Source organism: Myotis daubentonii, chromosome 2 (assembly GCF_963259705.1).
Source record: "Myotis daubentonii chromosome 2, mMyoDau2.1, whole genome shotgun sequence".
NCBI lineage: Eukaryota > Metazoa > Chordata > Mammalia > Chiroptera > Vespertilionidae > Myotis > Myotis daubentonii.
In genome coordinates this window covers 8,506,149-8,529,244 of record NC_081841.1, presented here as the reverse complement: position 1 = coordinate 8,529,244, position 23,096 = coordinate 8,506,149, and the positions used below count along the sequence as shown (strand labels likewise).

The window sequence follows — 23,096 nt, the reverse complement described above, 5'->3', positions numbered from 1 at the left end:
AGTGTATGTGAGTGTGAGTGCATGTGAGTGTGAGAGCGTATGTGAGAGTGTGTGTATGTGAGGGAGTGTGTGAGGGAGATTAGGGGAGAAAGGAAGGGAGAAGCAGAGGAGGTGGGAGGGAGAGAGAGAAGGTGTTATTGGAGAGGAGAGAAAGAGAAATAGGAAGAGGACGAAGAAGGTGGTGGGTGAGGAGAAGAGGGAGAAGTCGAGAGTGGCGGTTGGGAGCACGGGCTCCAGGTGTGGGCCGCTTGGGTCCCGTCCCATCCCTCCCCTGTCTTTGTGGCCTCCGTGCCTCCTCTTTCTCAGCTGTATGACGGGACACCAGCAGTACTTTCCTCTTGGGGTGGTCGTGCAGATGGATGAAGATAATGCATAAGGGGCTAGGCCCGGCCCCGACTCAGCCGGCATCCTATGAGCGTTTGCTGCGTGTAATGACACATGAACAGAACTTGGAAGCTCGGTGAGCGTCCTCCGGGAGCACCATCTGTGCAGGTCCTGGGAGCCTTCCCAGTTCCTGTTGTCTCTGGGGTTGGTGACCCGCTGCAGGACGGGAGAGAGCGGCCTGCACCGTCTCCCTCGCTGCGCTGCCTGCCCTCCCTGAGCCTCAGTTGCCCCCAGTGCCGCAGGGAGAGGGTCAGACGCCGGCTCAGAGGGCTGCGGTGGTGTCATGGGTATGCGCACTTTAAGCAGTTAGAGCAGTGCCTGGTACTGAGCACTGGGAAATGCTGGTTCTCCCCGCAGCAGCTTATTGTTGCTGTTCCCCGGGGGCCTGCGCTTACCTGGGTTGGTGTTGGTTCAAGTGCAGGTTGTGACTCATGACTAGCTGGTGTAGTCAGCATGGTGGCTGCGGCCAGCACCTGAATGAGTGGGTCAGGACCGAATAGAAATTGCCACGCGTGCACAGCGGGCGGAGGGCAGGCCCCGTGTTGTGAAACGTAGGCTCTGGTTGCATGGATGTGAGTACCAGCTGCAGCTGAGCAGGTTCCCTAACTGCAAGGATCGGTCACCACAGTTGTAGCCACGCTGGCCATGGTGACCTCTAGGAACAATTTTGCTAGAAGGGGCTGCAGGGCTCGGACAGTGGACAGGAGCACTCGGCCCTGCCTAACGTCCCGGGGGGCAGGTGGCATCCCAGGTAGTGTGCAGGGCTGGGTAGGCCATTTAACCCCTCTGGGCCTCGGTATTTCCTCATCTGTAAAATGGGAGGATGGGGTTGTGTGTGCGGCTCCAGCATTTCAGGAGCGTGGAGGGTGTATCGCTGTGCTTCTATCCTCTAACCCCGTGGTCGGCAAGCCGCGGCTCGCGAGCCACATGCGACTCTTTGGCCCCTTCAGCGTGGCTCTTCCACAAAATACCACGTGCAGGCGCGCACGTACAGTGCGATTGAAACTTCATGGCCCACGTGCAGAAGTTGGTATTTTGTGGAAGAGCCACACTGAAGGGGCCAAAGAGCCGCATGTGGCGTGCGAGCTGCGGTTTGCCGAGCTGCAGTTTGCCGACCACTGCTCTAACCTGAAGCGGGGTGATGGACTTCTCTCATGTTCCATGGGCAGCGGGGACGCTCTAACAAAGCACCATCCTAGCCTTTGTCTCATCGCTCCTCAGCGTCCCTCCCGGGGACTGGTATTCATCCAGGCTCAGAGAAGTTGTGTAACGTGCCCAAGGCCACAGAGCAGACCTCACCTTGAATTCAGGTCCTTTCCCTCTATATCACAAGCTCAGACCTTGACCCCTGGTATTCCCCACACTTCCCATGCTGAGGTACCTAGGAGACCCCTCGGTGCCTGGTGGGCCCAGCATAGGGGGGCAGAGAAGGGGAAAAAGGGAGGGGGGCCTCTGAGGCTGGGAAGGGTGGCTTTGCCTCAGCTTGAGACCCTGCCTCCACCTCTGTCCTCATTCTGGGAAGCGGGTGAATGTGCCAAGGGGCCCTAGGAAGGGTGGGTTCTCATTTACTCATTCAGCAAACATCTCCAGCTGGGTGAGGGGCGGAGCGAACTGTCTATTTGCAGCTACTCAGAGGAGTCGCTGTTCATGGTCCAAGGGGCAGGGCGAAGAATCCGTAACAAATCATGACATGCAGGTTGGGGCAGAGGATCCTTTAAGAATGATCCCTGTCTTTTAGATGCTCTCGCCAACCAGGTTAGAGCTTAACAGAGAATGATAGGAACTCACATCTTCCAGGTTAAACAGTTACTTTTCTTGTCTAGCCCAAGATTAGCATATTATAGGTCAGGGGTCAGCAAACTACGCTGCATGTAGCCGCTGTCTGTTTCTGTAAATAAAGTTGTTTCATTTCCTTCCGTTTTGTCTCTGCCTCTTTTGTGCTCCAAGGTTAGTTGAGTAGTTGGGACAGATTGTACAGTCTGCAAAGCCTAATGTATTTACTATCTGTCCTTTTGCAGAAAAAGTTTGCCGACCTCCTATTCTAAATGCTTAAAAATATTGCTGCATTTAGTCAATTCAGATCCTTGGACCCTGCGCCGCTAATATACGTTCAAGTCTTTTGTCCAGGGACACCAGCATGAACCCAACACTTGAAGCTCTTCTCTCTTTAAGAATTAGGAAATGAAGGTATGGAGTAGGTAAGGGAAAGTCACTGAAGAATCCTATTAGCGTTCCTTTATTTAACAAGCAGCATTGATGGAGCATCTACTATATTCCAGAAGCTGTTAAAGGCACAGCAAAGAATGAGACAGAGTTCCTGCTGCAAGCACTTGGCATCTAGCCATGCTCGACCATTGGGGCTGTGCTGTGGGGGTCAGCTTTGCCCCCTTCCACCTCTGTGTGCAGGATGCATCTCTGCGTGCGGGTCTCCCAGTCCAGCTGTTTCCCTGAGGGTCCTCCCAACGTGACCTCCCCAGGGCCACAGCCTGTCTCATTCATTCCTCTGGATCTCAGCCCTGAGCACAGGGTTAGCACATGGGCGGTGTTCAATCAGCCTTCTCACTATGGCCAGACGCCTTCGGGGGCCCCAGACATGATAACAGGGAACACAACCAAATGGCCCTTCAGGAATTCCATTTATGAGCAGCATCTTGCAGGACTTCATAAAAATAAATGACGAGCATTGTAAGATATTCTCCCTCATTTAAAAAGAAATCTATAAATTGCATCATGTTCCCTTCCTTCCTCTTCCCAGCTGCCTGGCTGACGTCATGTTCTGTGGCTTCTCAGCAAAACCCAATTCCAGGCTGACCTGAGATTGGCTTTGATGTGAGGAGTAATTATTGAAAGAGATGGGTGATCCATAAAATAAAATGCCTCCTACATTTTTCATAAAAGTAATCCGAGAGTAATGCTAACCCCTCTCCTCAGGGGAGGGGTGGAGCGGGGCAGTTCCTGGGAGGAAGGATGGTGGGAAGGCAGGCCCAGGAGCCCCAGCCGAGCCTTCAGCCACTTCTGCTCAGTGGCTTTGCTATCCCGGGCGTCAAGGACCCTCAGCCCCTCTCCTGGAAATCCATTTCTCAGGGAACATTTCATCTTGTTAGTTTTGGCCGATTCTTGAGAACCTTTTTTGGGGACTCAAAGGCTTTCTCTTGCTAATATGTGTCAGGTGGACTTAAGATCGCAGCTATTACATCAGGATTTAACTTTGACTTGACTTGTGGGGAAAGAAAATAAAAATCTCACAATGTTTCAGTAGAAGTTCTAATCTGGCACTGCCTGGTGAGTGTCTTCATTCAGTTATTTAAGAAATATTTACTGAGGGCCCTGGGCTAACCATATAATGCAAACAAGATGGGAAGAGCCCTGGCTAGTAGCGTTGGTAGGACGGTGAGGGAGATGGTTGCTCAAACAGACAAGGACTCTATAGCTTAATAAAAGTGCTGTGCTCTGGGAATCTGTTCAGGGGGCATGGATGACTTCCTGGAACAGGTGATGTTTCAGCTGAGACCTGGTGGGCAAGTTGGAGTTTGTCAGACAAAGAAGGGAAGGGAAGGTGCTGCAGGCAGAGGGAACAGCATGCATGAAGGTTTGGTCTCCGGACAGGAGGGAAGGAGGCAGGCCCTCTGCTGAGACAGGGACCTCTAGATAGTCCTGGTGTTTGTGCTCTAAAGCAGCGGTTCTGAACCTGTGGGTCGCAACCCCTTTTGGGTTCGAACGACCCTTTCACTGGGGTTGCCTAAGACCATCGGAAAACACAGATATGATTACGTATTGTTTTTGTGATTAATCACTACGCTTTAATTATGTTCAATTTGTAACAATGAAATTGGGGGTTACCACAACATGAGGAACTGTATTAAAGGGTCGCGTCATTAGGAAGGTTGAGAACCACTGCTCTAAAGGCTGGAGGGCAGAACCCATCCCCATGAAGGAGATAGAAATGGCTTGCACTCACGGAGGAAATATTCTGCTGTGTCAGCTTCATAATCTGTATCCTCTGGGAAGTGATCAATTTGCTTGCAGAGACCTTTGAAGTTCCCTGGAAAACAAGAGGAGAAAGGACACATGAGACATCATAGTTTCTGGGGTTCAGACCGCTGGCCTCTTCTGAAGCTGGCCCAGCCTCTCTCTCACTCTGGAAGGGAGGTATTGCTTTGTCTGTGTGGACATCCTCCGGGTGAATCAAAACACGCAGTGCTGGGGAGAGGATCTAAGGCCTAAGACTTCAAAACCCAGCCGTCCACGGAGGCTTCTGAGGATTAGCTGAAGCTTGGCGGGTGGTGGAGGTTTGATTCGGGGCTGGGGACTGCCACAGAGGAAGCCATGAATGATGAACCGGTGTGGTCACCTCTGTGCCCTAGCTCCCCCACAGTCACCCCACAGTTTGCAGGAGAGAAAGCAGATAGTTTTCCAAAGAAGACAAACCCTAAACTGATGCTGACAAACATTCCCACAGCACTTTGGATAAACTTGCAAAGCGCCATCCCATCTGCAGGGCATGAAATTCATGGCACCCGGCCACCAACAGCTCTGAAATCCAGCGGGTGAGCCCCCACGGGGGTGGGGGTGGGTGGGGGGAAGCTGGGCCCTCTGCCAGGCTTTTGGACTAGACTCATTCTGCTCTACCACAGGCCTCTGAGGGGGTATTTTCATCCCCATTTTACAGATGAAGAAACTGAGGCTCAGGGAGGCTAAATTAATAAGTACTTGTGCCAGGAAATGATGGAATCAGGGCTTTTGACTAAATATTTGCTCAGTGAGAAGGTGAGAACTGGCTCCGGTGAAAACCCCAGCCCAGTGCCACAGCAGGTGCCACCAACAGTCACTAAGTGAACGAGTGAACTGCAATGCAGTCTCCATAAAGACAGATGCGCAGAACAGAATATACAACCATGTCCACTTCATGACAGCAGGGACTTCTGTGTCCCCAGCACCAGCATAGGTACAACAAGTGTTGGCTAACTTTCCCTATGCTGGGAGATACGGTGTAGGGGTGAGAGGCTGGGAGATACGGTGTAGGGGTGAGAGGCTGGGAGATACGGTATAGGGGTGAGAGGCTGGGAGATAGATAAGGTGAAGGGGTGAGAGGCTGGGAGATACGGTATAGGGGTGAGAGGCTGGGAGATACGGTGTAGGGGTGAGAGGCTGGGAGATACAGTGCAGGGGTGAGAGGCTGGGAGATAGATAAGGTGTAGGGGTGAGAGGCTGGGAGGTAGATAAGGTGTAGGGGTGAGAAGCTGGGAGGTAGATAAGGTGTAGGGGTGAGAGGCTGGGAGGTAGATAAGGTGTAGGGGTGAGAGGCTGGGAGATAGATAAGGTGTAGGGGTGAGAGGCTGGGAGGTAGATAAGGTGTAGGGGTGAGAGGCTGGGAGATAGATAAGGTGTAGGGGTGAGAGGCTGGGAGATATGCAGGGGTGAGAGGCTAGGAGATACGGTGCAGGGGTGAGAGGCAGGTTCAGCCTCACTGACATGCCTCAGTTTCCTCACCTGAAAGTAGAGATCATAGGAATTCTGCCTTCACAGCTAGTCATGGGGATTAGATGAGCTGACATGTATAAAGTGCTCAGAACAGCGCCTGGCACATTAGTGAACGTGCTCGAGGGCATTGCTGTGAGAGAGAAATGTTTTGGACTATATTCAGCCACTGACATTGGGGATTTTTCTGTGACAGTAGCTAATATAACCTAATTAATAAGTCCTCAGTACATGCTAGCAATTTATTTTCCTAGAGAACTCTGAGTGGCACATCCCATAAAGAAGGCTTTATTGTATGCTGTGGAAATTGGTTATGAATTTTAAAGCATTGTAACACAGACCCGTGTATATTACATACACCTGCATCTATAGGACGCGGGTATACTTACATGAAATAAGCATTTTATGTATTTCTAGCTATTGTTATATGGTTGACCCTCCTCACCTCCCATTCACTGTCTCTGTACCAAATTCACCTCCTTTCCCGACTTCTGCAAGAAAAACCATTCCCTAAAGCAGCGGTTCTCAAACTGTGGGTCGCGACCCCTTTGGGGGTCGAACGACCCTTTCACAGGGGTCACCTAAGACCATCAGAAAACACATATATGATTACATATTGTTTTTGTGATTAATCACTATGCTTTAATTATGTTCAATTTGTAACAATGAAGATACATCCTGCGTATCAGATATTTACACGACAATTCATAACAGTAGCAAAATTACAGTTATGAAGTAGCAACGAAAATAATTTTATGGTTGCGGGTCACCACAACATGAGGAACTGTATTAAAGGGTCGCGGCATGAGGAAGGTTGAGAACCACTGCCCTAAAGCATTTCGAGATTTCTGGCAACTTGACGGAAGCTTTGTAGGGTCCCAAGAGCACAGAGTTTCACCCAAATGCTCCCAAGGGCAGGTCTCCTCTCTGAGTGTCTGGGCAGTCCCTCTCCTTGCTCCCTTCTCCCGACCTGTTGTCTCCCCGCTTCTCTGTCCTTGGAGCACACCTGCCCTGCCCTCGTGCATCTTGGTTCATTAACCAGTTAACTGCCACGATATTTTGAATTTAATTAAAAAAGGTCCACCGCTTGCATCTATAGACGCTTATGGCGTACACGTGGTTAACAGGAGGCCTCAAACCCCCCAGCAGTTTCTCTCCCTTCCCAGCCACACCCCCCACTCTCCTGAGAAGTGTTTCTATACCAGCTGCTAAGAGGATATACTATCCTCCCTAGTGTTAAAATTACAAATCAGTGTGTTTGAAAAGCATTTTGCAAAGCACTTTCATTTTCTCTCAATTCAATCTGACAAATATTTCATCAGCGCCAACTCTAGGCCAGGCGTCTTTCTTCATAAGGAAGCCTGCAGGAGGTGAGGTGTGGAGAATGGTCCTGACATGCCCCAAGTCTCCTAACAGATGGGGGACAGTGCTCAACCCCAAGCCAAGGGCTCGCAGGCGGAGCCTCCACACCCCTCTTGTAAAGGTGCATGGCCGCATCTGCTCCCCACGCAGCCTGGCTGCCCTCTGCACAGGCCTGTGCCTCAGCCATCTTTGACTGACTGTTGGCTCCTAGCACAGTGCTGAGCACAGAAGAAGGGCGAAGAGAAGCTTGTTGGGAGGCTGTGTGAAATAATCAGCTGCACGGACCTCTCCTGGGAGGCCCAGACCTGGACAGTCAACTGCTTATTTGATGTCTCCTGGTGGATGTCTTAAAGGCATCGTATGCTCAGCAGGTCCAAACCTGAACTATGATCTTTCCCTCAAGCCTGGTCTTCCGGAGGCACCAACTAGCTCAGCGAATACCTCTCCATTGCTTCCTGGTGCAAGTTTGAGCCCAGCCATCATCGCTGACATCTCCTCCTCCTCACTGCAGGTTCATGACATCCTGCTGTATTAGCTTCTCAGTATCTCTCAAACTCATTGATTGCTTTCCATCGACAGTATCACCCACTGCCAGACCACCTTCCCTGCTTCCCTGGAGGACTGCAATAAGTCCCCCACTGGTCATTTTGCACCCACTCTTATCCCTCTCTACAGTTATCAGACTGGTCCTTGGAAAATGCCAATCTGATCAGGCCATCTCCAGCTTAAAATACACAATAGCTTCTCCGTGCTCTTAGGAGAAAGCTCAGCAGCCTCTGTCCTCCCCTCTCTGTGCACATGCTATCTGGGCCTTCCTTCTTGCATGCTCCTTCCTACCACAGGATCTTTGCACATGCTGGTCTGACTGCCTGAGCCCCCACCACATCCTTTGTTGCCTCCTTCCCTCTACCTCCCAGTGAGATATCTACCACCCTGCTGGCTAGTTTGTGTTGGGGGAGATGTTAAGGCACGAGTGATGCTGGTGAGAATGTTCCAGTAGAGGAAAGAATTGGCCCAGAAAAAGGAGGGAGCAATGTATAAGCAATGTGAGGGGGGAATGAGGTCCAGGACACAAGTACAAGGGTGGCCTTTGATGGGGTGGATGATGGCCTGTTCCCTGCACCAGGAGGGCAGGAGACACATGTGGGTAGACATGGTGGGAACTTGTGACACTTCTCTTCTGGTTGCTTCTATTTTATTGATGGAATGGGAAGCAGGACCATCAACTGAGAATTAGAAGGGGCGGCAGGGTTGGAGATTCAAGGAAGGAGGAAGGGAGTCAAATTTTTCTCCACGAGAAAGGGAGAGTGGACCAGACTTGAGACATGAAGTATGTATGTCGATGGCCTCAAGGTCCCTCTTGAGATCCTGTGGTTTTCTCAGGCCACATTTAAGCATGCCGCTGCAATTTATCTAGTTGGAGGGTTGCCTTTAACCAGGACGGGGGTCTGTGAGGAGAGTGCAAGAAGGGGAGGGAGTGATTATGAAAACGGACAGGCCCGAAGCTGGGTAAATAGGGCAGTGGAAAGATGGGCGCCAATGCATTGGCAGCTGGGCGGGGGGGTGGTGGTGGTCAGAGAGTTGTTAGAGTCAGGGGCTCTTGGGAGTGAGCTGAAAGGATGGGCCTGGGAGTTCAAGAGCGGACGCAAAAGACTGAGATTGTGGAGTGTGGTTATTGGTAATCTCAGGGCCAAGTGTAAACCCATGAACTGGGTGGTTCAGGTTGCAAGAAGGTAGGGGTGACATTCAAAGTATTTAGCAACTGGAAAGGGCATCCAAATGAACATATAAGACAAAGCTACAGTTCGTTTTCATTTTCTATGCACATGGAGTATATATTACAAAACTGCTTACTAAGTTAACAGTTGAAGTGCAAATGATTCATCACATTATCCTAATACGCCCCAAATTATCGGTTGGTTTTTAGAAATTATTGGTGTGATCTTTTGATGATGAGGCTCTTACAAGCTAAATGACGGCCCTGTCTGGACCACGATTTGACACAGGGAACCACACCAGATGCTCCTGGCCCTTCTCTGCTGCAGCACGAGTCATTCCGTCTCAGTGAGTACTGAATCTTAGTACTGAGTTTTCTCCCACTCTGGTCGGAGGACTGCGAAAATGGCCCTCCATCCTCGGCAGCCCAGCAGGCGGGATTGATGGTGGTGAGGGGGAGGGCCGAAACCTCAGAAGTGGTGCTCTCACAGCAGTAGTGTGAGCACAGCTTGGCCTGTCACTCAGGGCAGCAGGAAGGGTCTGCTCTGCTTGGGCCCTTGAGCTTGTGCTTGGGCTGGGCCGTGGGGTTGGTAGAGATGCAGGGCCTGAGGCTCAGAGCTCACCCTTCTGCCCCTCTTTGGGGAGGAGGGAGAGTAGATGGGGCTTCGGCTCCAGCCCCTCCCTCTTCTGCCTGTCAAACAGAGAAGCCAGCCTCTTCCCTAGACTTCTTGGGGCTGATCGGTGTGATAAGTAGGATTTCAGTATTTAAGGACCAGTGGCCAGACCAGCAAGGCAGGACTAGTATCTGCTGGCTGAGGCGGGGAGCGCGGCTGTGTGCTGGGGGCACTGTTTGCCTGACTGTGAAATCTCTAAGAGGACTGCCTACAGGAGTGCCTTGGAGAATGAGGCAGGCAGTACTACCTTCCCACAGAACAAGGTGTGCGGGAGTGAATGGCGGCTTAGGACGTCAGATGGAGATAGCCAGGATATTTTTCAGAGAGGCAGGGAGTTTGAGAAGGAGCCTGAGGAATGGTCTGGAAATAGCAGTGAGGAGCAGGAGTGTGGGCCAAGAAACACCCCCACATAAGTGGTTGCAGGGGAGAGAGCCAGGCTTCCATCAGAGCAAGAAGAGAAGTTGAGAGTATGGGTGGTTCTGCTGACATTGGGATAAAATTCCAGAGAGCCCAGGGCAAGAACTTGGGAGGCTGGGGAGGTTGCAGATGGGTCAGATTAGGGGATGAACAGAGTGCTGAGGGACAGATGATTAGTAGTGAGAACGACTGAGGTCACCTGAGTCCCAGGCCATAACGGGATTGGCCTCAATGGTCTCTGAGGCTGACGGTGGCAATGGGGCTGTGAGGGTCAGCCGGATGTAGTGGGATCTCCAGGAGCACTTGGAGCTCTGTGGCCCTGGACTCAGTCTGACTAATGTGATGATGAGGCTCATGAAGGGAGGTGGTACCAGTGTCACTCAATCACCTTTGGTGGAATTTAAATTTGGTAGAACCTTCCTGTCAATAGACATCGCTACAGTCAGTGGAGAGTGTTGTACTCTTGTTTTCCTGATGCCAGCCTAGAGTTCTGCTGTACTTCCTTTAGACTGGTGGTCATCAAGCCCAGGGGTTGTATGGCTTCAGGCACAGATGGATCCAGGTGCTCAAAAAAATCTGGTGTTGGCTTTCCTCCCAGTTGGCTTCATTCTCAAGCAGGCTCTCACCCCAAAAGGTGACCAAGGGCTAAGTGCCTGGCCTGGGGGTGGTGGAGGGAAATCTACCTGACCCCTTCCCATCAGGGACACAGTCTGGAGGGAAAGATAGAACGTTCAGGGTGTAATATAATTTACTAGAATGCAATGTCTCACATACTGTGTTAGAGGGATGTGCAAGCCTTATGGGAGCAGAGTTGTTCAGCTAACATTTATGGAATGCTGACTGTATGTACACTCTCCGTGCAACCTGCTAAAAACAGGGAAAAATATGCTTTCTGTCCCACAGAACTTGCAGTCTATGGTGGGGGACAGAAGGCAGATGCTGTGGTGTAGCAGGATATGTGTTGTGACAGAGCAGGGCCTGTCTGGGTGCACACAGTAGGTGCATATGTGAGTGTGTGAGTGTGTGGGTGTTGACACAGGCCTCCTGAGGCGGGGGGTGGCTGAGCTGCTACAGAAGGTGCCGAAGGTGGAAAAGGAGTTAGCTAGGAAAAGCAGGTTGGGGTGTGTGTGTGTGTGTGTGTGTGTTGGGGTGTGGTGAGGAAGTAGTGGAGGGTGAGAAGGGATTCTAGGAAGAGGGACCAGCAAGAGCAAAGTCAGGGAAGTGCTGGGCACACAGGAGGAACAGACTCGGTGTGTGTGTGTGTGTGTGTGTGTGTGTGTGTGTGTGTCAGAGAAAGTTCCCCAAAGCAGAGTCAGGGTCATGAGGAAGCCTGAAGGTAGTGGATGCTGGAGCTGGCCTGTACCGGCTCATGGGAGCCGATGGTTGGTGTCTTTTCCTAACTTACATTAGAAGCTTGAAGTCAGCCACAGTGGGAGTATTTGCACTGTGGGAATTGGCAAATAGTACAACTCAAAGTCTCCAGAGAGCCAGTTGTTAGACATCTACCAGCACACCACTGGATGAAGGGCTGTCCCTTGTGAGGGGTCGGCTGGTGTAAAGACATGACATCCTAGTGGGATTGGAGATTTCCAAAAACATGGCTTCCACTTAGAGTGCAGGGTGGGCGAGGGGAGGGCAGGAGGTGGCTAGAGAGGGGATAGGGGCCAGATCCTGCAGGGGCCCGTGGTCCAGGCTGAACTGCTCACTCCCCCGACAGACATTGGCTTTGAGCTTTTGGAAGATGAGAGAGTGAGGAGAGACTCTCCCACCATGAACTAGGGGCCCAATAAGCACAAAAGTCTCTGCTGAACCCCGACCCCAGAAGGGCAGCAATACTGCACCAACCCCAGAGCCGCGAGACTTCAGGCCAAGTCAGAACAGAAAGGCCACGGGCTGTGCCTGCGGCTGCCGCAGCTCTGCCTCCAGGAATTGACCGGCTCACACTGGAAATTTCAGCTTGCAGGTATTAAGTAGTTTAAGAGGAGGTTTCATCAGCTTTGTAAAAAGCACATTAATATCTCACAACACCAACTGCTGCCTCATGTCTTTGAATTCAATAAGCTCTTCATAAACCTGGTCATTAGGGGCTGCACGGAGCTGTTCTGTTTTCCACTTTTCTTGAGGAGTTGTAGGAACAGCATGGGAGCAGCGGGTGGCGGGGCTCTGGTGGAGGGCTGAGGCGCGAGATGGAGGCTGGCTCAGTAATTTTTTTAAGTGAAGCAAATGAAGGGTTTGGTGGGAGCTGCTTTCTCTGTGTTTTAAACCTTTGCTACTCCTGGCTCTTTGCTTTGCTGGCAGGGCCCTCCCTGAAGGCAGGGATTCAGGAGACCCTGAGCTGATGAGCGATGCCTGGCTCATCCCTCCTGGAACGCCAGCCCCCTGGCACAGCGCTGGCACGAGTCTGCATTTCTCACAAGCTCCCAGACAGTGCTGACACTGCAGGGTTTGAAACAACAGCCTATGTGGTTCACTCATTTGCCTATTGTTCATTTGCTCATCCATCCATTCACCGGATTGTTTTGAATGCCTACTATGTGCTAGAGCCTGTGCAGACACTGGGTGGGGTTAGAATGGGGTAAGAAGCCTGTTGTGGCTGCCTTCTTCATTCCCCTAAGTGTGCCCTTTCCATTTGCCCCGAGCTCTCACCCGCAGAAGTCCTGACCCCACAGTGAGTACTTGCTCATACGGTAGTACCCTGTCCTCATTCTTGTCTCCATAGCTACTTCTTTAGTTCCCCCCATGTGATGCAGGGGAAGAGATTGTGCTCAGACTCAGAAAGATCTGGCTTCTAAGCCTGGCTCTGCTAGCTATCTGCTGTGTGGCCATGAGCAAGTTATGCGACCTCTCTGTGCCTCAGATTCCTCAGCTGTAAGAAAGGGGTATTAATCTCTGTCCTGCGAGGTGATTCTGAGGACTCAGTGGGATGACAGAAGTGAAGGCCCCTAGTGTGTTCCTAACCCAGAGCAGGCACTCAATGAATGTAGTTCTCCCTTCTCTTTCTTTTTCAAATGACACCTCTTTCAGGAGGTCTTTCTTGATTGCCCTTAGCAAGAAAGACTCTTTCCCTCCCAGAGCTCCCATGCAGTGCTTCTGGATTGTAATGAACACAGGAATCAGCTGGGGGTCATGTTAAGCCAGATTCTGACTCAGGTGGCCTGGGCTGGGGCCTGAGAGTCTGCATTTCTCACCGTTCCCAGGCAGCGCCGACACTCCAGGGCCCTGATGGACCATGCTCTGGGCTGGCTCGCGAGCCTTTCAAGCACTTTGTATCTGTTCTGGTCACATTCTGCGTCCTGGCATCATTGTTTAGAAACAAATGGCTGCAATCTGTAAGCTCCTTAAGGGCAGGATTTTTAGTTCCCTGAACAGACCACATCGCCCTGGATTCTGAGAGGCTCACAGGCACATTCCAGTGTTTCCGAAGTGGGTCTGTGTCTTATAAACAGGAGGGTTCATTTACTCATTGTTATATTGATGGCGTGTTATGTAATTAATGATAATGGCTACATGACAAATGTTTACTGAACAGACAAATGAATGAGTCAGTGTGTATGTGTGTGCGCATGTGCATGCACCTGTGTGTGGGCAGGAAGTGTGTGTACTACACATCCCCTCCTAAACAGATGAACATTATGTCAACTATTAGAATCCCCAGGGCACAGGAGATTCTGTGCCTCTCTTATTAAAAGCCCATTTGACAATATCAAAATGTGTGTAGACCCCACCACCCAGCAGTTTCTCTTAGGAATTTGCTTTGGAAGAGCACTTGCATATATGCACAAGGAGATGAATCTAGAATGTCTGTCACTGCGCTGCTTGTAACAGCCGAACACTGGGGACAGCCCACACTTCTGTTGTCAGAGAATGATAATACCTGGGAGGGTATTACTGTAATGGGGTCAGTGGAGGTGAGTGGACCACAGCTACACATGTCAGCACAGGTGAATTCCACAAACATAATGTTGAACATAAAAAAATCAAGGTGCAGGAAAATGCATATGGTATGGTTCCATTTCCCCAAAGTTAAAAAACTTGTACAACTAGACCATAGATTGCTCAGAAATACCTACAATTGTGGTGAAACGTTAAAGTCAAGTAAGGCGAGGATACACACAGGACTCAAGAGGGTGTTGATCCGACCTGGGTGGGGGCAGGAGATGTGGCGGGCGGGCACACGATGGCTGTAATGTACTGGGGATGCTCCATTTCTTAGCCTGATGGCAAATGCACAGGCACTCATTTTTTGTTATTCTCTATGCCTCACTATGGCAGAGCCTGCTGGCTGTTTCCTAATATCCTACTCTCTACATCTTCCCATGTTTCGCCTGCTATGTGGCTTCCTAGAATGTAGGCTTTAGTTCCCAGCCTCTCTTGCAGCTAGAAGTGGCCATGTGACTAAGTTCTGACCATGGGATGTAAGTGGGAGTGGTGGGAGCAACTTCTGAGAAATGTCCTTCATGGGACATCCCCTGCTCAGCTCTTTCCTCTTGGCATATGGACTGTGGAGGTCCACGGTGCCATCTTGGAACATGACAAAACCTTGAGAATGGAGAGCTGCATGATGATAGAATAAGGTAAAGGCGTCTGGACCACGCCACCATGGAGTCGTACCAGCCCTGGGCATCTGATCTCTAGAGTTGTGCGATGAGAGAGAAATAAACCATCTTTTTAATTTTAGTTTTAAAAAATATGGTAGCTGAACCTAATCCTAATAAACATAATCATATATGTTAAAATAGTCTCTGCCCAGCCAGTGTGGCTCAGTGGCTCATGGACCAGGAGGCCACTAGTTAGATTCCCAGTCAGGGCATATGCCCAGGTTGTGGGCTCGATCCCCAGTAGGGGGTGTGCAGGAGGCAGCTGATCAATGTGTTTATCTCTCTATCCTTCTCCCTTCCTCTCCCTAAAATCAATAAAAATATATTTTTAAAAAGACTTTTTATATGTATTTCATATCATCACCTTTTTAAGAAGACAATTTATTGAACCCTCAGTGCTGGCATCTAACAGGTGCTCATTACATTTCTATAGAATAACTGAATGAATTAATAGGTATCTCCATGTTCCTCACAAACTCTTTGTTCAGGGTAGACTTTTCTACTATGCAGTGCCAGCTGTGGCCGTGAATATGGGAGGCATAGGTGGGGCCATTGCTGAGACGTAGGTGAGGTGCATCAGCCTTGGACTAAGGGGGCTGGGAAGGGTGTAAGATGGTGGGTTTGACCTCAGACAGGAGGGATGTAATAGATCCCAGTGACAATAAGCAAACTACAATTATGGATTGTCGGTACTTAGAAATTATGGAGGAGGCCCCTGGAGATGGTGGTCAGGGCCCCCATCTGGGGATCTGGGCGTCACGGGGAGGGGTGTGCTCATGGGCTGGTGGATTGATAGGGGCCTGACCTCACCAAGACGGAGAACTTGAAGGATCTGGGCTCTTAACTTCAAGGCACCGTCATCACAGCCTTGAGCTCTGAGTCGAGCTCCCCCATAGTGCTGACACTGGAGCAGGCCCCAGGGACAGGAAAACCTCAGGTTCACTTCACACCACAGTGTGATTGGAGGCTGTTCCCATGAGGTTAAGGACCCTTGGCACAGGTAACAAGCTAACCTAAAACATACTCCATGAAGTAGGCTATGAAGGAACCTTCCCAAAATACAGTTCAGTTAACTCAACTCCTACTAAAGAGGCAGGGAAGGTCAGCGGTTAGCTTCAGAGTCTGGAGGTGGGACCTGGATTTGTATCCCCGTGAACTTCTCTGATCCTCAGTCTTCTTGTCTGTAAAATGGGGAGACAGAAAGACCTGCCTCACAGGATTGTGAGCATAGCATAAAGCACTGCATCGAGAGGGCTTAGCACAATTCCTGGCACCCGTAAGGGCTCAGTCAGTGGTAGGTGCTGTTTCCCATTGCTGGGCCCCAGGCTGGGCGCACAGATGGGTCACATGCAGTCCCTGCCCTCAGAAAGCTCACAGACTAGCCAGAGAATGGTGATCACACTCCGACGTGTCAAGAGAGCTCCCTGGTGGAGACATGCCCAGGGAGTACGGGGACCTGATACGATTAGATCCTACAAGACAGGACTGTTCAAATGACTATGTCAACCTCAGAGCCCCAGGAGCAGGCAGATAATGAATAAATACTGTCATCTGCCAACAGCTCCACATTCATCTTGAGAAGCCTGTGGTAGAGAGGAAAGATGGCCGTGCCATTCAGTGAGAGAGCTCGTCTCTGAGCTCTCCTTCTGCCATTTATTACCCATGTGATCCAGGGCACGTCATTCACTTTTGATTCATTCAGGCTTTCGGCTAGTCCTCAAGTTCACCGAGGATCTACTAGATGTGGTGGTTGAGCTAGGCACCACCACAGAGAGGGGATCAGTGCAGCAGGATTCCCTGTCCCCAAGAACTATGAGTCCAGGAGACACCTAGACAAATAATTAACTTCTATGAGGCAGAATGAAAACAACGGGAGGGCAGGGTAGTGGCGGGCGGCCCCTCAGGGAAGCTGGCATGAACCAGGCACTGGGCTGGGCACATTACATTTTATCCTTAAACACCTTTCATTGTTTTTTCCACTTCAAAGGTGTGGAAATGGAGGCACAGAGAGGTGAGGGAATGCATCTACAGATTAACTGCCAATGTGAGCGAAGGAGCTGAGATTTGACCCCTAACAGTGGGGCTCTAGGTGACCCTGTGCCCTGTTGTTACAGCAGAGCACAGGACACTGGAGGTGGGTGGGGGGATGCATGGCTCAGTCTGGGTGGTGGTGAGTTGCCAGGAAGGCTTCCTGGAAGAAGCTGCATCTTAGATGAGCCATAAAGGATAAGTAGAAGTTGGCAGTTGGCAGATGAAGGGAGGGCAGGGAGGTGCTAGGGAGAAGAGCAAGGGTTATGAGAGAGAGAGATGGAGAGACAGAGGGAGAGAGGGGGTAGGAGAGAGAGAGGAGGAAGAGGGGAGAGAGAGACAGAGAGAATGGGGTCTTGAGGCCAAGAGCATGGGTCTTTCTGGACAGATGCTTGGTCTGGATGTGTGTGTGTGTGTGTGTGTGTGTGTGTGTGTGTGTGTGTGTGTGTGTGTGTGTATAACCAGTTGGGACAGATAGTAGCTGTGATCAGATTATTTAGGGCCTAATAAGCCATTCAAAGTATGAATTTAGGAGCCATGGGGAGCCACCGAGGGGTTTTAAGCAGAGGATTAATGTGACCAGACTTGTGCTTTAGGTTGATGGCCCTGGTGGTCGATTGGGGAGTAGACTGGAGGGGAAGACTGAAGCCACGAGCCCCATCAAGGCCACCAGGGTCTCTTGCCTGGTCACACTGACAGGAGTGGTCCAGGTGAGAGCTGGAGGTGGCTTGGCAGGGCAGGGACTGTGGGGGTGGAGAGAAGTGGATGGATATGAAGTCGCTTGAGATCACTTATCTGTAAAATGGGGAAATGGGCCAGTGCTGCTTCTCTGATAGTGTAATTGAATAGATGAAATGAGAGCTAATAAACCCATTTGGTAAATTGCACCCCCACCCCCACCCCCCCAGCCATGCAAAGCTGCAGGCCGGTTAGCACAGCCATCCTTCAGTGAGCAAATCTATGCCAGACTTACACCTCTCCCTCCGTGCGTGCACTTTCCAAACCCTGGACGGGTTGCTGCTCTAACTTGCACTGGTGTGTGACCTGGTCAGGCCACGTTCCCTCTCTAAGGCTTGATCTTCTCCCTTGTAAAATGGGAGTAAGGTTATTGTAAAAATGAACAAGATAATGTACAAATAATTCTGGGTGGACACCAGGCCTGTCACATCGTAAGTGCTCGGGAAGCAAACATCTCTACAGGGATAGCTTCTCTTCTGCTACTCCGCGCACAGAGATCGCGAGGCCTGGCTGCCAGGACGTGTCCTGCAGACTTCACCTTCTGAGGGACACTCCTTCCTGCTACAGGCGTGAAGGTCTCCAATTTGCACCCAGATTCATCGATGGAATGAAAAAAAATGCCAGTGGCCTTTCCTGCTTCACAAAATCCACCTTAACTTTCTGAACATTGATTTTTCCCCAACTCCCCTTGGTTCATTCCTTTTATCTGCTTAGGCCCATTCAATTTCATGGCAGAGATCCAGGCCAAAGTGGTCAAATGCCACCCAAACCGCTGACCCACAGATGGAAGTGTTGCATGCGACAGGATCCATAGGCCTGGGGATCCATCTAACCACACTCTTGTTTCCAAGCCAAACACACTGGCTCACTCAGAAGTCTCCAAGACTCCCATTGCCTGCAGCACGGAGAGCAGATGTCTTCAGACCCAGACATTCTCAGCTACATCCAGTTGGACCCGGGTTTCCCGCCTCATCTGCTTTGATTCTTGATTCTTCTCTCCCTGCTACGCTGGTCTCAGAAAAGCATTTGCCCATTCCCCGCTCCTCACCTTTGCTCACACTTTCCCTTCTAGCCAAACCAAGCCTCCCCTCTTTTCTGTCTAAAACATGCCTGTTTCACTGGGCTAGGAGAGCTAGGAGCCATGGGTGGGAATTCTACAAGCATTCCCAAGGTGCCTAGGTCCAAATTTAAGGTGGCACTTGCTCTCAGGGTCGTGCAGGTGCACCGAGCACCGCCTTCAATTTGCACCTCACCTCAATTGGACCCTGTCAAGGGGAGAGTGAGATGTCAGCTTGGTACCTGGGTGAGTGTTGTGGTTTTCCAGTCTGCCTCCCAAGGTAGTGAGCTCCCTGTCACTGGCGGGGTCCATGCAGAGGGTGGTTGCTGCCTTTTAAGGATGCTGAAGAGGGCATTTCTGGGAGGTGGTTCTGAGGTGCCTTTCATCCCCTGGAAGCTAGGATTTAAGGAGCCCTCCCTGCTCCCTACAGCTCAGAGCTGCCTCCTCTCAACTCTGCTTTTACCCCCACGATCATTCATCTGGCAATTAAGCACAAGCTGCCTCGTGACAGTTCTTGTATTGCCGTCCTGTCTTGTTATTTCTGATTTCACCAGTTCATGTGCCATTTTCCTAATAGTGTTCTGTGTGCATTGAGGACAGGGATTGAGCCGTATATCTTCTATTCTCTCTTAGGGCATGTGAGGCACTGTGATATTTCTTAAAGATTCTCTCTGTGCCCATACTTCATATCTCCCCTGATTTACCTACCACATCAATCCCTTGGGTGAGTTCTATTCATGGCCATTCTACAGATGAGGGGCTGGAGGCTCATAGAGCTTGATAAATATTAACTACTTTTTAAAAATAGAAACTCAAGACAGATGCTATCAGAATACCTGGATGTGTACCTTGGGGAAGTTGCTTAACCACTTTGAGCCTCAGTTTTCTTGCTGTAAAATGGGATAATATTTTCCCATTTCCCCAAATTCCAGTTTTGGTGAGGGTTAAGTTAATATATGTGTAAAGCTCTTAGAATGGTGCATGTTATAGGCTCTCAGTACACATGATATATTATCACTATCTTTGTTACGATAACAAGAGTGGCAGGCCTCGTCATATCTAGAAAAGAGAATGATCAGAATGCGAGTCTTAGAATTTCAAGGTGTTTAAAAGATCATCCAGGTGGGAAGACAGGCGTCTCCCATTCAGAGCATGTGGTTTCCTCAGAATTGTCCATCTCCTCAGTGGAGAGGTTCCTTCCTCCGAAGCCACTTGTAGAAATGGAAACGGAGGTTCCCATGAGTCTCATCGGCAGGAATCAGTTCCCGAGGACTTGATGTCCTTTGGGGAAAATGCAAAGAGAGTTCTCAAAACCATAAAGCTGAGGGCAGCACTTGGTGTTTAATGATCGATCAATGGATTAAAAACACATCAGCAGCCTTCACTGTGCTAGGCACTCTGCTAGGGAAGCAGATAAGGATGAAAAAGTCAGAATCTTTGCTCTGAAGCTTCATAGTCTGGGGCACTGAGGGGAGGATGGAGAATTGGACACAGTGAGCCCCGGTCCCCTAAAGCCCGCCTGTACTGAAGGAGGAGCAGATGAGACAGCCAGGCCACTGCTGCCCCTCCACCACCATCCCAGGAGGAAAAGGGTTCTTGAGGGATGAGGAAAACTACTGAGAGACGGTGCAGCTGATCCAGACAGCTCGGGGAGGACAAGGTCAGCAGGGCGGAGGAGGTGGTTGTGTTAGTTGATGGGTGTGTGAGGAAGAGGTGGAGGCAAGCTCTCAGGGGACCACAAGGCCTCTTCCAACCACTGAGGAAGAGCAAGTGGGCTCTGGGCTCTGGAAAGACCTGCCCTGCCGGCGCCTCTGGCCCACCGTTGGCCGCTAAGAGCAGCACGTTGGTTGCTGTTGGGAAGCCAAACACTGTTTGCATTTCTGTCACTTAAAACAATGTGGTGTTGTGACACTCTGGAATCTGAAGATAAATGTTTAATAAAAGGATTCAATTTGATATGATGTCAAAACTTAATTAGATCCATAATGCACAGAGGGCTCTGCAGGCCCTTTAATTAGGAGCTACATCAGAGTCTTGCATGTGTAAGTGTGTGTGTGTGTGTGTGTGTGTGTGTGTGTGTGTATCTCCAGCGCTGTGGAGGGGCTGCCTGGCTGGGATGGCGCCTCCCAGCCTGGAGGCCTGCAGATTCTGGCTCAAGGGCACTGCCTTTGGCAGCGCTGGCAGCAGTGATGGAGGGTCTGGGCCCATTCTGTGCTTTGGAATCTTGTAGTTTCTCAGATTGGGGCTGCAGCATGTGACTGTAAAATGCTGCATGTGAATCTAACCTAGTTGAGGCTCAAGGTCATGACCCCAGGCCAGGTTAGGACTCCTAATAGGAGGCCAGCCCTGCACAGGGGAACCCAGGGGCATTGAAGATCAGGGCTGTTAGAAATTTAAACAGCCATGTTTTTGATTCCAGCCAACACTGACATTCCACAGGTATGTGCCGGTATAGCTACACTGACTGCCAAATATGACTGCTGTCCAAGCACCCCGAATTCCTCTTCTCTCTACTGCCCTGGCCATGCCAACCCCTCCTTCAGGATCTTCTCAACACCCCCATTTCCTCCATTCCAGCAACTAACATGGGACCTGACACGCATGTCTCCAGGATGCTGTTCCAGCACCATGGCCAGCACCCACTCTGCCTGGTCAGGGTCTAGGCCCGAGAAGTTGTGCCATATACTGATTATTGCCCAATTACAGCCTGTAAAAATGACAGCAGTCTGATGGCACGAGGTTATAGACCATCAGCATGAGCTCTGAAGTCAGATCCTACCCCACCCCCGAATTCAAGAGTCTCAGCGCTGCCTGCTATGAGCTATGCTAATACTCTGAGCCTCCACTGTAAATGGGGTTAATAACACCTATGTCAAACTGCTGTTATGAAGATCAACGAACATAAATTATGTGAGTGGTTCCAGGTTAGCACTTTAGATTCAGATTCCAGAAATCCAAGTTCAAGTACCAGGGGGATGTTTTAAAGCGTGTAGAATGTGGAGTTGAAGAGTATACTATCTGACGCAGACTGTCTAGGTTCAAATCCCAGCTCTGCCACCTAAAAGCCATGACCAAATGAGTTGGGGGAATGCTGGGTTAACTGAGGTTAAACAGGCTTCCTTACTACAGGGCTTGCCAGAGCCTTTCCTACACTAATTGCATTGTCGAACTCTAATGTAGGAGTCTAGTGCACAACCCTCCCCAAAATTAATTTCACTCCTGACTGTGTGTGTGTGTGTGTGTGTGTGTGTGTGTGTGTGTGTGTATGTGTGTTACCTCAGGGGCTACATACAGTCTTTTGATCATCCTATGGGAAACATTGCACAAATGAATCTTCTATATTTGCTGGCCTCTGCCGTGCCCTGTTGGCATCATTTGACCCAGCCGAGCACTCTAGTCCACTGATGTGCCTCTTCCCTTGGCGCCTGGGACCCTCCTCTCACCCTGTGGCCTGGTTTTCTTCCTGCTCATTTTAAGATGCCTTTGCAAGTTCCTCCTCTGATTATCCTGTAATTTGGTGTCCTGGGGGCTCTCCCCTTGGCCCTCTTCTCTTTTCACTCTGTATAAGTTCCTCCTGGCTTTAATTTTCATTACATACTGATGATCCACGAGTCTTTGCCTCCAACCCAGGCCTGTCTTTTCACATCTCCCTATGAACATCCCACAGATACCTGGACCTCAACCTGAACTTATTGTCTACTCCCCCCACTCTCTTTCCAGAAACTCTCTCTTAATAAACCACGACTCATCCGGCTGCTTTCCCAAGCTGCAAATCCGGGAGTACCCTTGGTTTCTACCTCTCCATCCCCACTCTCATCTCATCGCTAATTCTCTAACACGCCTTGAACCATTTGAGCTTTGGTCCAGACCACCACTGAACCGCCCTGTGCTATTAGAACACCCTCCAACCTCAGCGGCCCCCCTGTCTCCCTCTTACCCATTTCAGATCTACTCCCCACCCTGCAGCCATTGTGATTCGCAAAAGGTGAAATCTGGGTTGCCTCTTCTCTGCTTAAAGACGCTCAATGTCCCCGTCTCCCCTTCCCTCCCCCATTCCTAAAGGATAGGGTCCTTTGGCAAGCTCTGTAGGATCCATCACAATTACTGTTCAGATCCCCGTCTCATCTATCTTCAGAAGCCACACTTCAGCCATCCTGAGCTGCTCTGACTCCTACGATCTGCTGTGCTGGCTCCTCTCTCCGACTTTTCCACCTTTTCCATGTGTACTTCCTTCCCCACTTCCCTACAACCCCCTCCCCTCCGCCCACCCCCTGGATGCCTCCTATTGGCTCTTCAGCTCTCAGTTTATGCATAATTTCCTCTAGGAAGGCTTCCTTGGAGTCCTGTTCCTTCCCCCACATCACCCCAAACAATGGGCTGGCCCCTCTTCTGTTTCCCACTGCACTCACGCTCCCCCATTTGGTAATACTTCCCACACCTCATTGAGATGGCACATGGGCCTGTTTTCTCTGCTGGAGTGTTAGCCTCTTAAAGAGCTGCTGGTTTACCATCATGTCCTTAGGTAAAAGGTAGCCTGCCTGCCTTCTTGTGTCTCCAGTCGTGCCCACGTACCATCTCAGCCCTATCCCAGAGAGTGGGCAAGGTGGTGGGAGCAACAAGTAGTGGGAGCTACGGTGCCACAAT

At 50.5% G+C, this 23,096-nt stretch overlaps 1 protein-coding gene and 1 long non-coding RNA gene across 2 annotated transcripts in view; one reads left to right on the top strand and one right to left on the bottom strand.

Moving 5' to 3' along the window:
* Positions 1-23,096, bottom strand: part of CACNG2 (calcium voltage-gated channel auxiliary subunit gamma 2) — a 102,030-nt gene that overhangs the window by 6,252 nt on the left and 72,682 nt on the right. Inside the window, exon 2 of the mRNA XM_059681672.1 lies at positions 4,343-4,426. Within this exon, the coding sequence (XP_059537655.1) occupies positions 4,343-4,426 (84 nt within the window). The remainder of the gene's footprint in view (positions 1-4,342; positions 4,427-23,096) is intronic.
* The window catches only part of LOC132227033 (uncharacterized), a 76,868-nt gene that overhangs the window by 35,469 nt on the left and 18,303 nt on the right, over positions 1-23,096 (top strand). The window contains exon 3 of the long non-coding RNA XR_009451106.1: positions 9,152-9,288. This is a non-coding gene — a long non-coding RNA (uncharacterized LOC132227033). The remainder of the gene's footprint in view (positions 1-9,151; positions 9,289-23,096) is intronic.